Raw genomic sequence first — 18,330 nt, forward strand, 5'->3', positions numbered from 1 at the left:
ACATGCCACTCTTCGCAAAGCCTTAGTCAAAACCTCACTGTCCAATTCCCCTCTGCTATTGGGGAGATAATTACTGAAGCTTTGGTCCTGGGAAGTAAATGATTTTTGGATTTTTTTTCTTTTCTTTTCTTTTCTTTTTTTGAAGTGTAGGTAACCCCTCCCCTCCCCCCCCCCCGCAGTGACACATTCTGAGTGTTGATTGCTTCCTCATCATTCCACACTAGTTTGCTTGCTCTTAATGGTGTGCCCTTACAGTTAACACAGATTGCTTAGGATATTTTTATGAGGTGGTACCCAAGGAGAATGAGGATGCTTATTTTGCCAGTCTCCTTCCAGTTTAGCACTAGTGTTCTGCTTGTCTCTGTGTGTACTCTAGCCTTTTATAAATATGGGTATTTCTAAGCTGTGTGTTGCAGATCTACAGGTGTAATCCTGTAAGGCATTGTAAGTCTGTTGTTCATGCACAGATGGACACATCTGTTCTCTGAGAAGGAATAGAGCCTATTTATTCTACTGTTTTTCTTTAAGAGTTGAAACGGTTTTAAATTACTCAGATTTATTTAAAGCACATAAGTTCTACATTTGAGCACAAAGTGATTTTTTTTTTATTCTGAGGGGCTCCTGAGGTTATATTTTACAACAATATGAAAATTAATTGTGACGATAAAGGCCATGATTACAAGTCTTCCATGCTGTCCCGCTGTGACAATTAGCTCCCAATTGTTAGACCACTTATTTACCAGAACATTAAGTGTCAGCACTGTCTTGACTTGTACTGGGAACGAACTATCACTGAGCCTGGTTGTGGACCCAAAGGACACACTATCATATTCTTTATTGGTTGAGGATAATGGTACACTTCAAGATGGCCCTGCTGGGTCACCTCTGAGAGACTTTAGGAGCACTGATGTCTAACAGGTGACTCTCCTCTAAGCTGTGTTTCAGGCCTTGGATTTCAGTGTGATAAACTTTGGAAATAAGTTTATTGTTCAGGGAGAGTGTGACATTGCCAGCAGCATGATCAAAGGAGTCTTTTTCTTTCTTTCCTTCTTTTTTTTTTTTTTTTTTTTTTTTCTTGGAGAGCAAGGAGTGCTTGACTTTTGCAAAAAAAAAAAAAAAAAAAAAAAAAAAAGCTAAGGCAGGCACCCTGAAAGGACACCGGGTGTTCCTAAAAGGCAAATGGGGAAAGCTTCCATTAAACTTTCAAAGGCACATGTTTCAAACAGATGCAGTCAGCACTTACTGCCTCTGAGAGCACGGGAGCTCTGGAAAGGTCTCTTCCCATGCTTGGGCCAGCACCTCAAAGCCAGGAGGAAGCAGACACCAGCAAGGAGACCTCAGTCCACTAAGTCATTTGTAAAGTATTGTCCTGAGCCCTTGATCATGGAGTTCAAAGTTGGGGATTGTGTTATTTATCCTACAGCAATGAGTTAGTTCTTTTTCCAGAACTGTGATTACGTTTATTGATGTTGATTCTTAGCTCACTATCTTTATGTAAAGGTAATTTCTTAGTATTTGATCTAAATTTATACGAAAGTCAGTGTCAAGTGCTCTGATGCCACACGTTTAACTCTGGGCTTGACTGCAAGTTGTCTGGGTGATCCTGAGCAAATTGCTTCAAATCTCAGTAGCTCATTTCCTCAACTAAATCAGGAACTCATTCTTAAAGTCTCAAAGGGAAACAGAGGATGCAATGTCAGTGTACTGTATATTCTAGCCAGTGTTTAAGTTTGCCCCCCCAGTCACAGCTTTTACTAAAGAAAATTTGGGCTTATGAACAAAAACATACTTAGAATTTCCAGTAAATCTTGTGATTATAATTTCATCCATCCTTTACAACTATATAAAAAGTTTCTTTAGAGCTTTAAAGATATATTTCAGAAATATCCTATTAAAGAAAATGAACCAGATATAAAATGACAAATACTACATACTCCCATTTGTATGTAGAAGCTAAAAATTATTTCATACAACTACAGTAGGATAGTAGCTGCCGGAGGCTTAGAAGGAGGGAGAGGATGTCTCATATGTTCAGGAGGGCAGTTGAAAATTGTGTGCTTTAGAATACCTAGTAAAGAGGTTTCTGAAGGTTCTCAGCACGAATAAGTGATCAATATTAAAAACAATGTATACCATTCACCATGATCTGATCATTCCACGTTATATATGTGGATTAAGATGCCACACTGTGCCTTATAAACATGTATGATTATTATGTGTCAATGGAAATTTGATGTGAAAAGTAAGTCATCATAGAATAAATGCTTGTAAAAATATCATTTATGCTTTTAACTAAAAGAAACTACAAAAATACCCAAATACAAGTACATAAAAGCTCCAGAAATAGCATCCAAATTCTTAGCAAAGAAGAAAGCTCGAGGGCTAAAATAAAAAGCATTTATATACAAGTGTGGAAATCCTGCTTGCACCTTATCCCTATGTCATGTTGTAACTTGTTAGGGTCAAAAAGAGAAAAGAGCAAAAGACATTCTGCTGCTCTCTGTGCCTATTTGAAATCTAAATTCTCACAGCATCTATTGAAGGCGAAGACTAGTGATTGGGTAGAAAATTAGAGGTATAGTCTTGCTGTGAAATTGTTCTGCCAGATAAATTAATGGATCTAATTAACAAAAATACAAATGACTCTAGGAGGAACATAGACCAGAATGCAGATAAACACCACAGCCAGAGGCTCTCTTAGTTCACCTCAACAGTGGCTAACACTCCACAAGCCTTTCACCTGCTCTGGGCAAGACACATCCAGAGACTCTATCCATTTGGCATTTGGCAACTTTTCAGTTAGATGAGATAACTTCTGGTGTGTGTGTGTGTGTGTGTGTGTGTGTGTGTGTGTCTGTCTGTCTGTCTGTCTGTCTTTCTGTCTGTCATGACTGCATGAAGTATTTCTACCTGTCTAGGATGTCAGTCCTATCAAAGCTGACCTGAGATTGAAGCCTGTATTCTGACCTTTGTCTCATTGTACTCTTATGTTCACCTAAAAAAAGATTCCCAAGTAGACTTATTAGACATTATATACACAAGGTGTTTTGGGGTACAGTTATCACATGTCTTTTATGGTTTGCTTGGGAGTTAGCAGGCTGAGACTGTTTCCAAAATGTTAGAAAATTGCCTTTCAGAAATCATTTTCCCCTTCAGAGCCTTATGAAAGCAAGTCTATGTTACAACATAGGTACACCTTGCAGTACTGGTTAATTTAATTGTGGAAGTTGGCAAGTCTGAAAATTGAATTCCCATCTTCAAGCATTGATGGTCAAAGGCCACCAATCATAGAACAGGATGAGAAATGTCGTGTGTACATTGTGACCCGAATAGATTGACAGTCCATCTACAGATTTCAAACTCCAAATAGTATTCCAGGAAGCTGAATATGACTACCTTTTTTTTTAAACCTGGTATTAGTAAATACATGTTAAATTGGGGCATCCTTTCTTTCCAGGGGTGCTGTTGAGGGCTGATTGTGTCATTGTGGGCTCAGTGTCCCACTCTGCTACATGCCAGTGAGAAGGTCCTGTCCTCTCTGTAAAGGGAATATAATAGAAGTCATTGTAAAAGGAAGGGTTGTGCCAAAGCTATGAGATGATAAGTTGGAATTACCAGGGGTACTCGGTGGATTTATCTAGTTAGTATTTTACCTTTACATGTTTCTGTGTAGTTGACAATATCACACAGAGTGATTCAGTCTGCAATTTCTAGAAGCACTAATCAGTGACTTGAAGAACACTACCTAGCACCTGTCTAAGGCCTTCCTTGCTGGAGGCATCAAGATCTCAGGTGGAAGACTACTCCCTAGCTGCAGCAGAAACTCCAAGCATGGCACTGACATGAAAACTGACTATTTTGAGTAAAAAGTCATATGCTGCTTTCTTCTTTTTTTTAAGTTGGAAGGACAAGGCATGCCATTTCCTATAGCTTTGGAAAGACCACAAGAGACCAAGGTGTATGCATGTAAATAGAGATCCATCTAGAAAAGCCATAACCAGTCTTAGATCACTGATCACCATGAATTCCATTGCCTGGTAGATGTTGCAGTCAGTCAGGGAGGGGTTTTTGTTTGTTTGTTTTGTGTGAATCTCAGGAATTCTGTCTGCCTCTACTTTCCTGATGCTTACACTACCTTCAAGACCAGCATATGCTCATTTTTTAATGGTGTACTATATGTAACAAGCTCTTCATAGACATTATTTTTTACTAATCTGAAGATCCCATTTACATTTTCAAGGGTAAATGTTTTACATCTAACTTATTATCACACTTAGACTTGGTCATCAAGTCTGTGGTCATCAAGGAATATGGTGAGAAGGGCTCTTGATGGCTCTGCCTCTCTCCTGGGGAGGGGGTCTCTCAAGCTGGGATGAGCTGAGGGGCTTGAGAGCTCACATAAGACCCTCAGGTCCCACAGGCAGGTGCTGGAGTCAGCAAGCAGGTCACTGAGCTCTGCAGTAGGGCTGAGGACACCTCCTATCCTTCACAGTTGTGCTCATCTCCATTACTATGAGGGAACATACTTAAAAATCTGTAAAATGGCTCTGCCATGCCTCTCTCAACTCCATCATACCTGAGTGACAGCTCTCCCCCTGTTACACTCACCTATTCAGGCATTCTCTCAGTGGGCATTTATCATGTACCTCTGAGTGCCAAAGCACTGGCCAAAACTGGGTCAGAGCCCCTCAAGCCTGACATCGGGAGCATGCATCATTTTTTGACAAGGTAGTTCTGAGGAGTTCGCGTCTGCTCAGTGGCTGGTCCAGTTTCAGCAAATAACAAGGAAAGAATCCCTAGCTATACATATGTGGGAAAGAGCTGAGGATTGTGGTTCCCCTGCCTCTGTAAGAGAGCACATTTATAGTAAGTACATGCTGAGAGTTTGTACCTGCCAGGGCTTAACAATTGCTACATCAGAGAAGAACCCCAGAAGAGATCTGTGAATAAGTGAGAGTCACCAGGTTAGACCCTAGTCTCCGTGTTCATCACCAGTCATTGCTTTCTGCCACAATCCAGTGATGCCTTAACAAAAAGTTTCCAAAGCCACAGAGGTTTGAATAAGTGCACTAGAATATGGACAGTTGGTTTGCTCACACACACAACTATGCGGTTTCTTTTCATTTCAAATTGGTGTAAAGGTAGTTCTGCTAGTACAATGGAGAGCTTATTTGTTTGTTTTTGTAAATAGACATTTTAAAAAGGGGAGCATAAGCAGTGTGGACCTCACCATCTGAGGCTTGGCAGGAGGCTTCTTCTTCTTCTTCTTTTTTTTTTTTTTTGTCATAACTTGGGCCTAAGAAAACTGCAATGGTACAATACATTACTGATACAACAGCCTGATAGATTTATAAAATGATCAGTGAGTGTTTTCCACTTAGAGCAGCAGGAACACCTGCCTCTATTATTCCAGCACTGATAAAATTGTAAATAGCTGATGTAAGTCCAGCAGCCTACATAAAGCCACACAGCTGACATCATTTGGATGGAATTATATGGGGTTTGCATCCAATTTCTTCATTAAATGACTTGCTAAAATTATGGGGTCATAAATGGACACGGGCACCCTTGTCATCTCTAAGCATTTTATCTTCTCCACCCACTTCCTCCTTCTCTCAATTGCTCACCTCCTCCAGTTGATGAAAGACAGACCTTCAGGGATAAACTGTTATTGTGGTCCATGGGTGATGATGGTGGGCATTCAGATAGCCACACTAATGGCATCCCTTTCTTCCTTCCTTCCTTCCTTCCTTCCTTTCTTTCTTTCTTTAATGCAAACAGTTTGGTTTCTCTCAAAGTCTATAAGAACTCTAGCTTAACCTCTGATGGTCCCATGTCCTACCACTCGCCAATTTAATTAAGCAGTAACCACCAATATTTATGAAGAATAAGTGCAACCATGTTCAATGGCATAAAGATATTACTATTATGTTGTACAGTGTCCCTTTACTGACCCAGAGAGAGGAAGCTCAGGGACCCAGGTGAATGGTAAGATGTGCCACCCCTTCTCACCAAGGACATAGTCCTAGTCTGGCTGAAAGGGTTGGCAGTGGTTGCTTCTGGGTGACAAATGGCATGTGGTTCTTCATGGTCTCTGTGCTGTAGGGCAGCACTGTCCAGGCTTTCTTAAACACTCTAGGTGGTAGGAGCTCTATTTTTTTTTTCCAGAAGATGAGAAGGGACACCAGGTTGAGGCATTGTACTTTACTTTCTTGAGGGGCTCTGGTGTCACAGTGAAACACAGGGCACTCACTGAACCGGGTTGGACCTTTTGAGGTGTCTAACATAGCCAGCAGGAAATTACCCACTCATTTGTTTTGGTTTTTCTTTTCTCATTAGCTCTTATAATTAATGTCTGTTTCACCATCTCTAATATTACTCACCTGTTCTTCTCACCTACTATTAAGTTGCTCATACAAATGTAGATTTTTAAAAAAACCTGATGATCTGATTCTGAATTTTACTCCTTTAGCTATCAGTCTTTAATAAACATTGAAAGCACTTACTCTAATTATTATACGGACAGAAAACAGTGCTTTACCAAGAGTCATGGCCAAGTCATGTAACACCAGATAGCTTAGGAGAATACGGTGGGGGGGGGGGAAGATGGGGGACAAACACCTTTGATTCTAGTTTGTAAGAAAGGAGAGCCTTAAGACTGAAGACTCAGATGTGTAGAGTGAGCTATCAACTCATGTACTTAGGTTCAATAAAGGATGAGCAACTATATACATAGAAATCGACAAAAAGATAGCACCTAACGGCAATAGACTGATGCAAGGGAACCCACCAGGGCCCGTGTGTATAGATCCACTTGACTCCTCTCTCAAAGCCTGTCTTCTTCCCAAAGATGGGGACCAGACCCCTCCCCCACTAGAAAAGTCTTATTATCTCAATGGCAGCACTTAGAGACAGTCACAGGAAGAACACAATGTTGTCTTAGGCTTCATGACTGGCTTTGGGGAAAAGTGGCTCTGGGTTTTCTGACCCAGTTTGGATAGGAGGGATTCTAGTTTTTTAATGGCTGCATCTGGGAAGGAAACAGGGCGAGAAGAAGAAGGTCAGAGAGAAACTTTGCTTCGGAGGCTTCCTCTGAGCTCTTCACTCTGGGATATCATTAGCAATGCCTGAGATGTGTTCTGGACACTTGACATTGGCATGGGAATTTAGAGCTGTATCTACTGTGTCAACTGACAAATGAGACCTAGGATATATTCTGTGTTCCTGGTACACAGTCCTGGGAGAGTGGTGATGTGGATGAGGGCTTCTTCCTGGCCCAGCCATTTTGTCTGTCCAGATGTTTCTATTCTCTGTGTATGTTGCAATGCAAATATCTTTCCTTAGGCTTTGCTTATGGAGCTTAGAATTAGTACTCTTTTCTTTTGTATCAGCTCAAGTCCTTTGTCTTGGCTTCTGGTGTGCTCTGCCTAGTTAGTGTTGGCTGCCTGCTTCACCTTGGCTGGGAATGGCTGCATGTTGCTGCAGCCTACTGTCTTACAACCTGGATGATCTGGATTCATGTTCTCTGTCTGTCTGCTCCTGCATCTTTCCTGTACCCACAGCCTGCCTTCCCTTGCCCTCTGCAGCTTCATGGTGTCTAGAAGGTATTTTGAATATTTTTAGGTGGGAAGAGGTCCTTCTGAACAGAAAAGGAGCTGAAATGGAACACTCCACAGGACTGAGACTTCTCACCTCAGAAGTAATACACAGGTGGTAACTGAAAAGCATTTCTTCTTTCTGTATGTTGATCAATTACAAATAGTAAATGCAAAGGAAATGAACAGGAGTGAAACCATGAGGCTGATTGCTTTTTTGTACTCTTAAGGGTTGGGACAGATCGGGTCTGTATTACAGAAGGCTACACAAGACAATTCCAAGGCTATTGTAACTAAAATTTCTGAACAAGTCTTAATTCTTAGGAAAAAAATGTTAGAGCTTTTAGTAAATTCATTTTAAAAAGAAAATCCCATAGTATATACATGCTAAGGAGTCATTAGAGAGAGTTCTTGCTTCATAACGGGTGATTTCGTTTGAAGTACTAAAAAGCACCTCAACTTTCACACAGAGAGATGAGCAAAGAAAAGGGAAAAAATGGCTCTCAAAGCAAACCATATCAACCACCCAGAGTCTCAAACACTACAGAATTATTGCTTTGTGTTTGAGTTAGCCCCCTCATCAATAAGAACCTGATTAACCCTGCCCATGCCTCCCCTCAGCAATAGTATGTATGAGGTTGTGCACAGAGAAAAGGGGGGACTGTGAAGACGGGAAGGAAACTAGAGTGGAGCAAGCAGCAGAGCAAGGAAGATTGAGTGGAGAAGGGAAGAATTCTATTGCTGTTCTAATGAACCTTGAAAGAGCCAGGAAGCTGTGGCCATAGAGAATCCTAGCATCAGTGTTTATGACTCAAATCTTGCTTTATTATTATTATCATTGTTGTTATTATTATTATTATTTTGCTTCAAAGTGTCCAACAGAAAAACCCCAAGAAAGAAAAATGAATACTTCTATACCAGCTAGTTTCCCTTAGCCTTCTCTTTTCATGTGTTCACATCTACTAGTCAGCCAAGTGATTTTCTTGAAATTACATTTTAAGAGTGGAATAGTATTCAGTCATGAAAATATGAAATTCCACAGCTGGCAGCAGCAGAGATGAATCTAAAGAGTATTATGTTATGTAGAGTGAAATAAGCCACATACAAAAACACAGATGCCATGCATTAGTCACGTGGGATCTACAAACATTAATCTCACAGATGCTGATCATTTTACCATCATTGCCAGAACTACAGGAAGCAAGGTATGGAGCGGAGCGAGATCTGTCAACAGATAAGAGCAAGAGGTTCTGGTCTGCATAGTAGGGTTACTAGAATTGATGGTATGTATTGATTTTACTTCCAATTGCTGAAAGAGGATTTTGAATGTTTTGCAAAAAAAAAAAAAAAATACACACACACGTGTGTGTGTGTGTGTGTGTGTGTGTGTGTGTGTGTGTGATAGATATGACAGTTACCCTGATTTGATCATTCTGTAATGTATGCATGTATCAGGAAATCACTTTGTTCTCTGAACATGCACACTCATTATGTGTCAATCAAAAATCAAACTGAAAGAAAAAAGACAGCTGATCACACTAGAGCATGAGGCTTACAGAAAGCTGTTCTCAATAATCTTTATGCTTACATATGGGGTAGAGAAATACTGCTTTTAACCAAGGGCTGTGTTTTTCTATCCCAGATTCAAAATTGATGAATCCTTTCAGACAGCGTGCTTGGGAGAGCAGACCTTTCTAATCACTTGTTAGCTTAACAATAAACCATTGAAGCTACTAATTTGCCTATAAACACATGATCCCACTGGAATTTCCCTACACCATACAGTTCAAAGGGCCTAATAATTGCCCTGTTCTTTCCTATGGAACTGTTTCAACCCCTGCTGAGACTCGGAAGACAAAGAGTATGAAGGGAATACTGCCTCATTCCCTGCAAACCTGGCTCAGATCTTAAGCAGTATCTGTGGTCACTAACTGAATCCTTCACTTGCTCTCATCAAACCTCTCCCTCTCTGGTGGATGTTATATTCCAATGGCTTTCTACCCTCCATGCCACTGTATACCCACATGTCAGCCTAGAAGACTAGCAGTTCTCAACAGACATTAGAGGCAGTAGCAAAGACTCCTTCAAGAGTGCTGTTCTAGGCCAGACGGTGGTAGTGCATGCCTTTAATCCCAGCATTCAGGAGGCAGAGGCAGGCAGATCTCTGGGAGTTCGAGGCCAGTCTGATCTACAAGAGCTAGTTCCAGGACAGCTTCCAAAGCTACAGAGAAACCCTGTCTTGAAAAAACAAAAAACAAAACAAAGCAAAAAGCCAAACACTGCTGTCCTTAACAGAGAACTAGAGCAGCTAGCCCTTCCAGTTCCAGGAAACCACCCACACCCTGGCCTCTAGAGCGTGAGGGTAATTCTTACAGTGCTTCTTAGGAAAAACAAAACAAAACAAACAAACAAACAAACAAACAAAAAAAAAACGGTAGAACTGCCAACATGGTGACATGATATGTCATTTCTTTTTTTCCTGCTACAGTCTTAGGTAACTATTTAGGTAGTCTTTGAATTCTTGGAATTATGTCAATTCATATGATTTGTCCTTTTTAAGTGAAAATACAACATTAGTATACCAGCAGTGGTATATAATTTCAAACAGCAGGGACAGAGACTGGCTTGTCCCTGGTCTGCCAGCCTCCTTTGTGAGTATAAACCGATATATTACCACTTAGCTACCTCTGAAGCCAAGAGTCTTTGTTTCACACTGATTCCAGTTTCTCCCATATCTTTCTGTTTTATTTTCCCTCTCCTCCAACTTCTCAAGGGACCGTGGCTTTTCTCTGCCAAACTCAAATGAGGCCTCTATGAATACTGTACTCCTTTTGGGGGTTGGTATACAGTAAAGAAAAAAAGAACAGATACAGCATGGCAGATCCATAGGATGCCTTATGGGTTCCAATGGTTCTCCCCTAAGGGTGCCTAAAATGAAAAAGAAAATCAAAATATGAACATCAAAAAAGTTGTGACTCAGCAAAGTAAATACATTTTAAAACATTGTTTCCTTGATTAAGGCTAAGCATATACATAGGCAGACAGAAAATATGAAGTTCCAGTGTGACAGTTACTACACACCTATATCATTCTTTATTAATCACTAGAAAACACAGCTCTTAACATGGTTTGGAAGAAAGAAATGAATGCACCCTCAGGCGCCATTGAAGAAGCTTTTCTGGGCAGTGAATGGCAGTTAACACACAACTGGTCATACTGCAGAAAAGTAAGTGTCTGTAGAGGGCTCAGTCATAAATGTGAACAAGTTTATCTTAACTTACTATCCCTAAAGTTCCAGAACCATCTCAGAATAAGAAGTAGATTAGTGGTTCTCAACATTCCTCATGCTGTGGCCCTTTAATACAGTTCCTCATAATGTGGTGACCCCTCAACCATAAAATTATTTTGTTGCTACTTCATAACCATTAATTTTGCTACGGTTATGAATTATAAATATCTGATATGCAGGATATCTGATGTATGACATTTGTGAAAGGGTTGTTTGTCCCCCAAAGTAGTCACAACTTACAGGTTGAGAACCACAGAAGTAGATAAGTTAGAAGAGCCAGACATCAGGGAGGACAGAAGGGCAACAGTGTCTTCTGGACATAACAGGGACACTGTACTCATGAGTTCACAGAAGTTGTGGTTGCCAACACAAGACCGAGCCAGTTAAATTTTCAGCATGGAAAGGGAAGGGCTCATGAGGCCTCACCCCTAGCTAAGGAAATATTGACAGCTGCTGCTTTTTTAGGTGAGGGGTCAGTTTTCTAAGAGTGTGGGCCCTGATAGATCAGCTGTACCCCAGTATATGGTCCCATACCCGTGAATACATGGGCAGCATAGATTAAACTCCATGGCTTATTTAAAAAATACAAAATGCCATAAAGTTATGAGAGATGAGTCTGGGAGCAGTTATGCTGAGGAATAGGGGGTAAACATGGTCAAAAGACATTGCGTATGTGTATGAAAGTCTCAAAGAATTAATAAAATATTTAAGAAAGAATTCTGGTTCACAACATTTAGGTAAACCTTTGAGAAATGAAATTCACTTATACTGTCGGTTCAGTAAAAGAATGTGTTCTGGACTATGAGGAAAGGAGATGATTTGTATGTATACATGACTTCTTTCAGATGAGCAGGTGCAGAGCGGTGTCCTTTCCCATGAGACCCCTGGTTCACAACTCCCTTTTAAGCCAAATTACTAAAAGCTGCGTGACTATTAGGAGTTCACTGTCTGGGCCCTTTCAGATCTGCATTTAATTCTCCCTTAAGGGGATGGGTCATTTCCAATAAGTTTGCCTTGGAGTAAGTAAAGCATGGCAGTAAAACATCCTTGGCAGATTGTTGTCACCATTGGCCAAATGGCCACAGTGTCCCTGATTCAACCTTGTCCTAATCCGTGCTTGCTGTCCCTCATGCCATGCACATGGGAAAGTTCTGCCCTTTCCCATCTAGTGTTCCTGGGAAACAGCCAAACATCCTTTCATAATCAATGTCTGTGTACCCAGAGACCCCTGGCCACCAGCCAAACACTTATTGGTCATTGAACACCTTGCATGAGGTAATTTTCAATTATCTTATTAAACTGGGTTGGGGATCTGGTCCTGTTTCCTTTGATTATAAATGTAACTCGTGTTCCTACCGCTGATAATAGCAGTGCTTGTGGGTGCCAGTTTTCTGGGCTCTGTCTCATAGGAAATACCATCCTGTGCCCTTCATGAGGGAAGGAACAAGGAACAAAGAGCTGAGAATGAGTAGTAAGTCTAATTTGGAGGAGCAGGACCAGGGACCCAGGGTGACTGAATGTGGTGCTCATTTCTGATAGCATGGTATCAGAATGATCTGATAAAATTCGTACACTTCTGTGATGGACTCAGCCAGAGAAAAGTAGAACTTGTGTAATATCTTGATGGAAAATAGCAATTATTTTGCTGATAATACAGCTCTACATCTGGACACAGTTGCTTAAAGCCGTGTCAAAACAGGAAATTGGGGAAGCTAAATTTTCCTGCTGAAAAAAGTCTCTCTGATGCTGTGTGTGTTTTAGTTAAATGTTTGATCATTTTCTGAGTCATTTTAAGGGTAGGGTGCATGGTATAAATTACAGGTGAAACCTTCAAGAATTGAAGCACGGGACTCGCAGGTTTGTGGCTTCCTGCGGTGACTCTGGGTGATGTGGGATGCAGTAGCTGATAGGAGTGGGCAGTATAATTGAGGTAGCGCTGCTTCCAATGATGATACCCACAAAAGCATAATTGTTTTCCTACTCCAGTGGCACCCAAAACCAACAAAGAAGAAATATGATAACAATTTTTAAAATACATATGCAGGAGAGAGGGATTGTGGTTTTTTTTTTTTTTTTTTTTTTTTTCCATCTTAACTTGGAAATTTGATAGCCATTGATATATTTTTATCATTTGGAAAAAAAAAATGACACCGGTTGCCATTTTTTCTCCATGACTTCTTAGTTTTGAGCCAATCACCAGAGTAATGAAAATAAAAAAGATATATGGTGTAATGGGATATTTCCTTTGTGTATGTCTTTGCATGTGGGAAAGCAGGGCTTATTCAATTCACAGCTTCAATTTGCAAGTGGGAAGAAAGTACTGAAAGTTCACCAGAGTCTTTCATTAACTATGATTCTAGAATATTCTGGCCTTTGGCCATTATGCTTCATCTGAACTAACTACTGCCCCAAAGAACTAAGAAATTCCACATCTAAAGCTTATCAGAATTTGAAATTTCTTTTTTTTTTTTTTCTTGGTATTATTTCTCTTCGGTCGTTGTAACAGGAATTAGAATTATCTGGGAATAGAAACCTCGATCTAGAAAATATTTCCATCCAGAATGCCTGCAGGCAAGCCTGTGGAGCATTTTCTTGATTAATGATGGACTTGGGCAGGTTTAGCCCATGGGGTGGGGCAGTGCCACACCTGAGCAGGTGCTTCTGCATTATATGAGAAAGCAGACTGAGCAAACCATGAGAGGCAAGCCAGTGAACGGTGGTGCTCTTCCGTGGCGTGGCCCCTGCTTCAGCTGTCTGCCTCGAGTTCCTGCCTAGACTTCCTCAGAGATGGAATGCGGTGTTTCAGCACAGCAGTCTATAAACTCTAAGACAGTGTTGTTCCTTTATCTCATGAGTTGTTTCCACCAAGTCTAGCAGACCGAGAAACTAAAAGGTAACATCTAGAGACAGAGAGAATATCACTGCTAAAACATTAGATATATTTGATGTTTTTTGAGAAGCAGATGTGTTAACTGAATCGTCACATTGTAATTGATTGGGTTATTTTATTGCCCTCTTTGTAACTCTAACATTGGCAGTTCCAGGTTGAGTTGGTATTTGTCAAAATTGCTGCATAAATAAAATCAATTTATAAATATTTATAAACTTATTTCATTAATCCTCTCTGGTTTGGTGTCATGAAGCTGCATAAGTCTAAGGAATTAAAAATAATAAATAAAAGAAACCCTTGAGAGAGTCTGTCTGTGGTACTAAAACTTACCAAGTGTGACCATGCTCATGCCAATTCTCTGCCCGTACTTCAACTGTACTGTTAAAGTTTCACATGCCGAATGTGCTGCATTTAATATATTTAAGTTATTGATGCTACTCTTAGAGTTTGACAACATCCATCTTTTCCAATCCTTCTGCTCTCTTGGGATATTAATACTCACACAATGACTGTTCTACTCCTAAATTGTCTGTGTCCTTCCTTCCAATGCTGCTAGTTTAACCTGCCCTTTTCACATTCCTTGGATTAACAACCAACACTCTGCTGTTTGTTTTTAATCCATCCCTTTGTTTAGAAAACGGAAAATGCATTAGCTCTCATTGCAGTTCAGACTCCTTTTTACAGATTTCAAGTCATGACAAAGACTACTATATCTACCTTTTGGTCTTGGAATAGTTCTTCCGTGTCATTTCTGCTCTGGTCGGTGTTCCTGAATCCTGTATAGATGTCAGTGATGTACACTTAGAAGTTGTGCTCTGTTAGCACCCCCTGCCACACCGAGTGCTCACTTTTACTAGAGAGCCAAATTCCAGTTGAGGTTCTAGCTCAGAATTTCTCCTCTGGGAGGTTTTGCCTTCTAGGACACCTTGGCAAAATCCAGAGGCATTCTGCTTGCCATGACAGGTGAGATGTGCCTAGGATTTGGTGACTAGAACCAGGTATGCTAGAAACATGCTGCATTTCACAGGGAGTCAAGCATCAGTGACACCAAGGTAGAGAAACTATAGAGCTCTGTGACTCAGGACTGCCTTTTTCAGGATACTTAACAAGGTTTTAAATGTCTTGTTTTATCCTGTGCTTTGGCTTAGTCCCTTTTATTTCCTGAAATGTCTTCCCAAACATCTACAAGCACTTAGTTTCAACCCATGAAAATTGCAACATTCTCGCAAATTCAGCCTAAATACTGTGGACTCCATGTACAGCCTTTAGGGATCATTCTACTGGATGGACACCAAAGCTTTCACTGTCAGGCATTCCTGTATGTTTAGTTTTCATTAGAGCCATTTTTTTTTTGGTATGTTCATGGCAAGCCTTCTTGTTGGATAGTTATATCTGTGTCATTTTGTTTTCAATTTTAGATAATTCTACATGTTTAGATGGCACTAACTGGTTTACAGTACAAAACTAAGCAGCAAGGTACCTCAAGACCTTTATTCTGGGATGATTTGCAGTTTGTAATTGTAGAAATGTTTCCTAAAATTTCTTACACCAAAAATTGTAATGTATTAAAAAAAAGATTTGACAAAGTCTCTAGAATTCTTTTATTAGATATAAAATATTCAGTCAAATTGATACATTTGGGTTACTTACCTAGGTCTCCTCTTCCTTTAAAGTTAACTTAATGTTTTTTTACAAAAAGAAAATCAAATGGTATATTTTTGTTATGCAAATTTTTGTTTTAGCTAGAGTATTTTTAAGTCACTTCTCAAGAATAAGCCAAATGGTTGATGTTTCAATTGCTTATTATATCTAATATCATATTATCTCAGTGTTATTTGTCTGTTTCAATGGCCTGTATCTTGAGAAGCTATTATGCTGAACTTGAAAGAGTCATAGACACAGGTCCATATGGCATGTCTGCTTCTTGCTGGCTACATGGACTTTGCCTATCTGATTATATGTTTCTACTTGTGGGGTATGAATAACAAACCTATACCAAAGAACTATGGGCATTAAATCAGATAGTGTCTTTGAGAGTTACTCATCAACCGTCAAATTGATCAATATGTGCCTATCCCATGTTCGAACCAATGCTGAGAACTAGGACTACAAGGATATGACAATATACTGTCCTATTATTGCATCATTTCAGTCATAAGCAGAGGGACTTTCCTTTTAGTAACAAGAGATTAAGAACAAAGGTTGTCCTTAGAACAGGAAAGCCACTGTGAAAATGAAAGATCTTGTTAGATTCCTTTGATGACACTGCATAGTCACTTTATCTGGCACCTTGCTCATGAGTCGCATCTCCTCACTGGAAGGATCCCCTTACTGTTTCTTTAAATCTATGTCCCTCTCCCTCTCCACCCTCCTGCCCCTTGTGCTTTAGGATATGGCTTTCCTTATTGTTGTTGTACTCAAATGTGAGTGTTTTTGTTACTTTTTCTTTTCACCCCCTTTCTGAGTCAAGTCAAAGCTGTTTTTACTTTTAATTCCATCTACTGCAGATGTCATTCCTTTATCCTTCTCTGAGCCACAGGCTCTGGAATCCACATGAGGCCATGGCCCTGCTTGTGTCTTCCTTGTGTGACTCCTGTCCTGGCAGCTGTGCCTCAGAGTAACTGGGAGTGTTTGGGAACTCCAGCATCCTTAGATCTATCTTTTGGAGATAGATATTGATTTTCTTGCCTTTGAATGTAAAGACCCAGAGTGAGCCCTTTCGGCCCTCATCTCTGTGCGTGCTGGGCATCAGAAGCTGAAGGTACAGAAGTAACTACAGGGAAATCCATCAAAACAGTGCCGCTTGTGTGAACAGGCCGTGCAGCAGTAGGGTTTCTGTATATGGACTGGGCCTTGGGTGGGGATAATTTGTGTGTATAGACTTGGTTTCTTTTTTAATTCACCACTTTGTATTTTCTCCTGAAAAGACATCACACAGGACACAGGATGTCCTTTCTACATGATCCAATTTCTGCCTTTGGCTACTCGACTGACCTAATGAAAGTCAAGGTTTTTTTTTTTTGGGGGGGGGACTTTGGAGAACAGTTCCTTTCTTCTCAGGTGGCGTTCTGGAATAAAAGCCCACCACATCCTAGCCACTTTCCCATAATTACTGTTAAAATGTACTTGGCAATTCCTATCTCCTTCTATTCCAATTAGCCCATGAGTGAGAATCAGACTTTCTCTTTGGGGGAGTATATTCTTCTCCCTTCACTTTCAAGGAAAACAGTAGCTCCTTAGTTAGGAAACATACGGTGTGACTTTTGCGGTACTTCAGTCACAACAGAGACAGAGAAGGGGAATCCACTGCACACAGATGTGCAGATAGGAAGGAGCTACAATTTTTTTTCCTGTAGAATATGCAGAATTTTATTATTTTATATAACCAAGTCCATTTAAATGAAAACAAACATTTATAGAGAATATTTGGGAATTTGGGCGTTGTTCTTTCCAAACTACTTCCTGCTGGTAAGGAGCGCTGTCATGGGGGATTCAGAAATCCTGGCTGTAGTCTGTCAGGCTGCTTTGTCCAGCTGTTTTGAATGTAGGATCTGGTATTCTGCTTCAGGTGCTCTGGCTTAATCAAACCACATTAATCTGGAAGGAATCCACAGCTTTTCATTTTCTGAGGAAACAAAAATAGAAATCCTTTTCCCCAGTAACTTGTCCTTGAACTTAAATTTTGGAGTCAAAGCATTTTTTTAAATTTAATTTATTATTTTACATGTCAATTCCAGTTCCATCTCCCTCCCTCCTTCCCTCCCTTTTACCCTCTCTGCCCTCTCACATGCACTCCCCTCCCATCCCCCCACCCCAATTCCATATGTAGGGGAATGCCATCCAGTTGGGGTCATGTAGATCTGACAGGTCATGTGAAGTAGGGACTAGGGCTTCTCTCCTGTCTCTAGATTAAGGCAGTTATCTCTCCATGGGGGATGTGTTCGCAAAGTCCTTTTGTGCACCAGGGATACATCCTGGCTCCACTGTCTGAGGTCCCTTAGACTGCTCTGTCCTTCCGGCTGAGACCCATATTCAGGGGGGCCTGAGTCAGTCCCAGGAAGGAGCTACAATTACATGCATGCCCTGTCCACAGCCAGCCCCACCCACCATAAGACCCCCATCCGCCCCACCAATTGTCTCTAAAATTGAGCATTAAACTTTCACACTCCCTCAATTCTGAGTCAGCAAAACAAACAAACAAACAAAAGAAACAAACAAACGTTACCTTAGGAAAAGTATAAGGCCTTTTCCCTCTTTATTTTTTGTTTTTCCTTAATTTTGTTTGCATTTTTGTGTAACATTAAAGCTCAGTAGTCCGTAAGGTATAGTGAAGGAACATCAATTAGTAGATCCTTCAGTTATATGATGAATGAACTAACAGCAACAAGAGGGATAATTCACCCACTGTTCGGAGCCTTTTGAGCTCTTACACCCAGTGCTTTCATCTTTATCAATGGCTGACCACCCCACCCCACCCCACTTTCTTTAATCTATGAAATCTTCAACCATGTGATGACTTCTTACTGAACATCTCTTTAATTTAATTTTTTAATTTC

At 40.4% G+C, this 18,330-nt stretch overlaps 1 protein-coding gene across 13 annotated transcripts in view; it reads left to right on the top strand.

Annotated features, from left to right (window-relative positions):
* Positions 1–18,330, top strand: part of Npas3 (neuronal PAS domain protein 3) — an 809,049-nt gene that overhangs the window by 413,352 nt on the left and 377,367 nt on the right. The window contains exon 1 of one of the 13 annotated variants that reach the window (XM_051195849.1): positions 8,696–8,800. The exons of the other annotated variants lie outside the window; for them this stretch is intronic. Coding sequence (XP_051051806.1) covers positions 8,711–8,800 — 90 coding nt within the window. The 5' untranslated portion in view covers positions 8,696–8,710. Of the gene's footprint in view, positions 1–8,695; positions 8,801–18,330 lie in introns of those variants that run through there. 13 annotated transcript variants of the gene reach the window in all.

This window comes from Phodopus roborovskii, unplaced genomic scaffold (genome assembly GCF_943737965.1).
Source record: "Phodopus roborovskii unplaced genomic scaffold, PHOROB, whole genome shotgun sequence".
Taxonomy (NCBI): domain Eukaryota; kingdom Metazoa; phylum Chordata; class Mammalia; order Rodentia; family Cricetidae; genus Phodopus; species Phodopus roborovskii.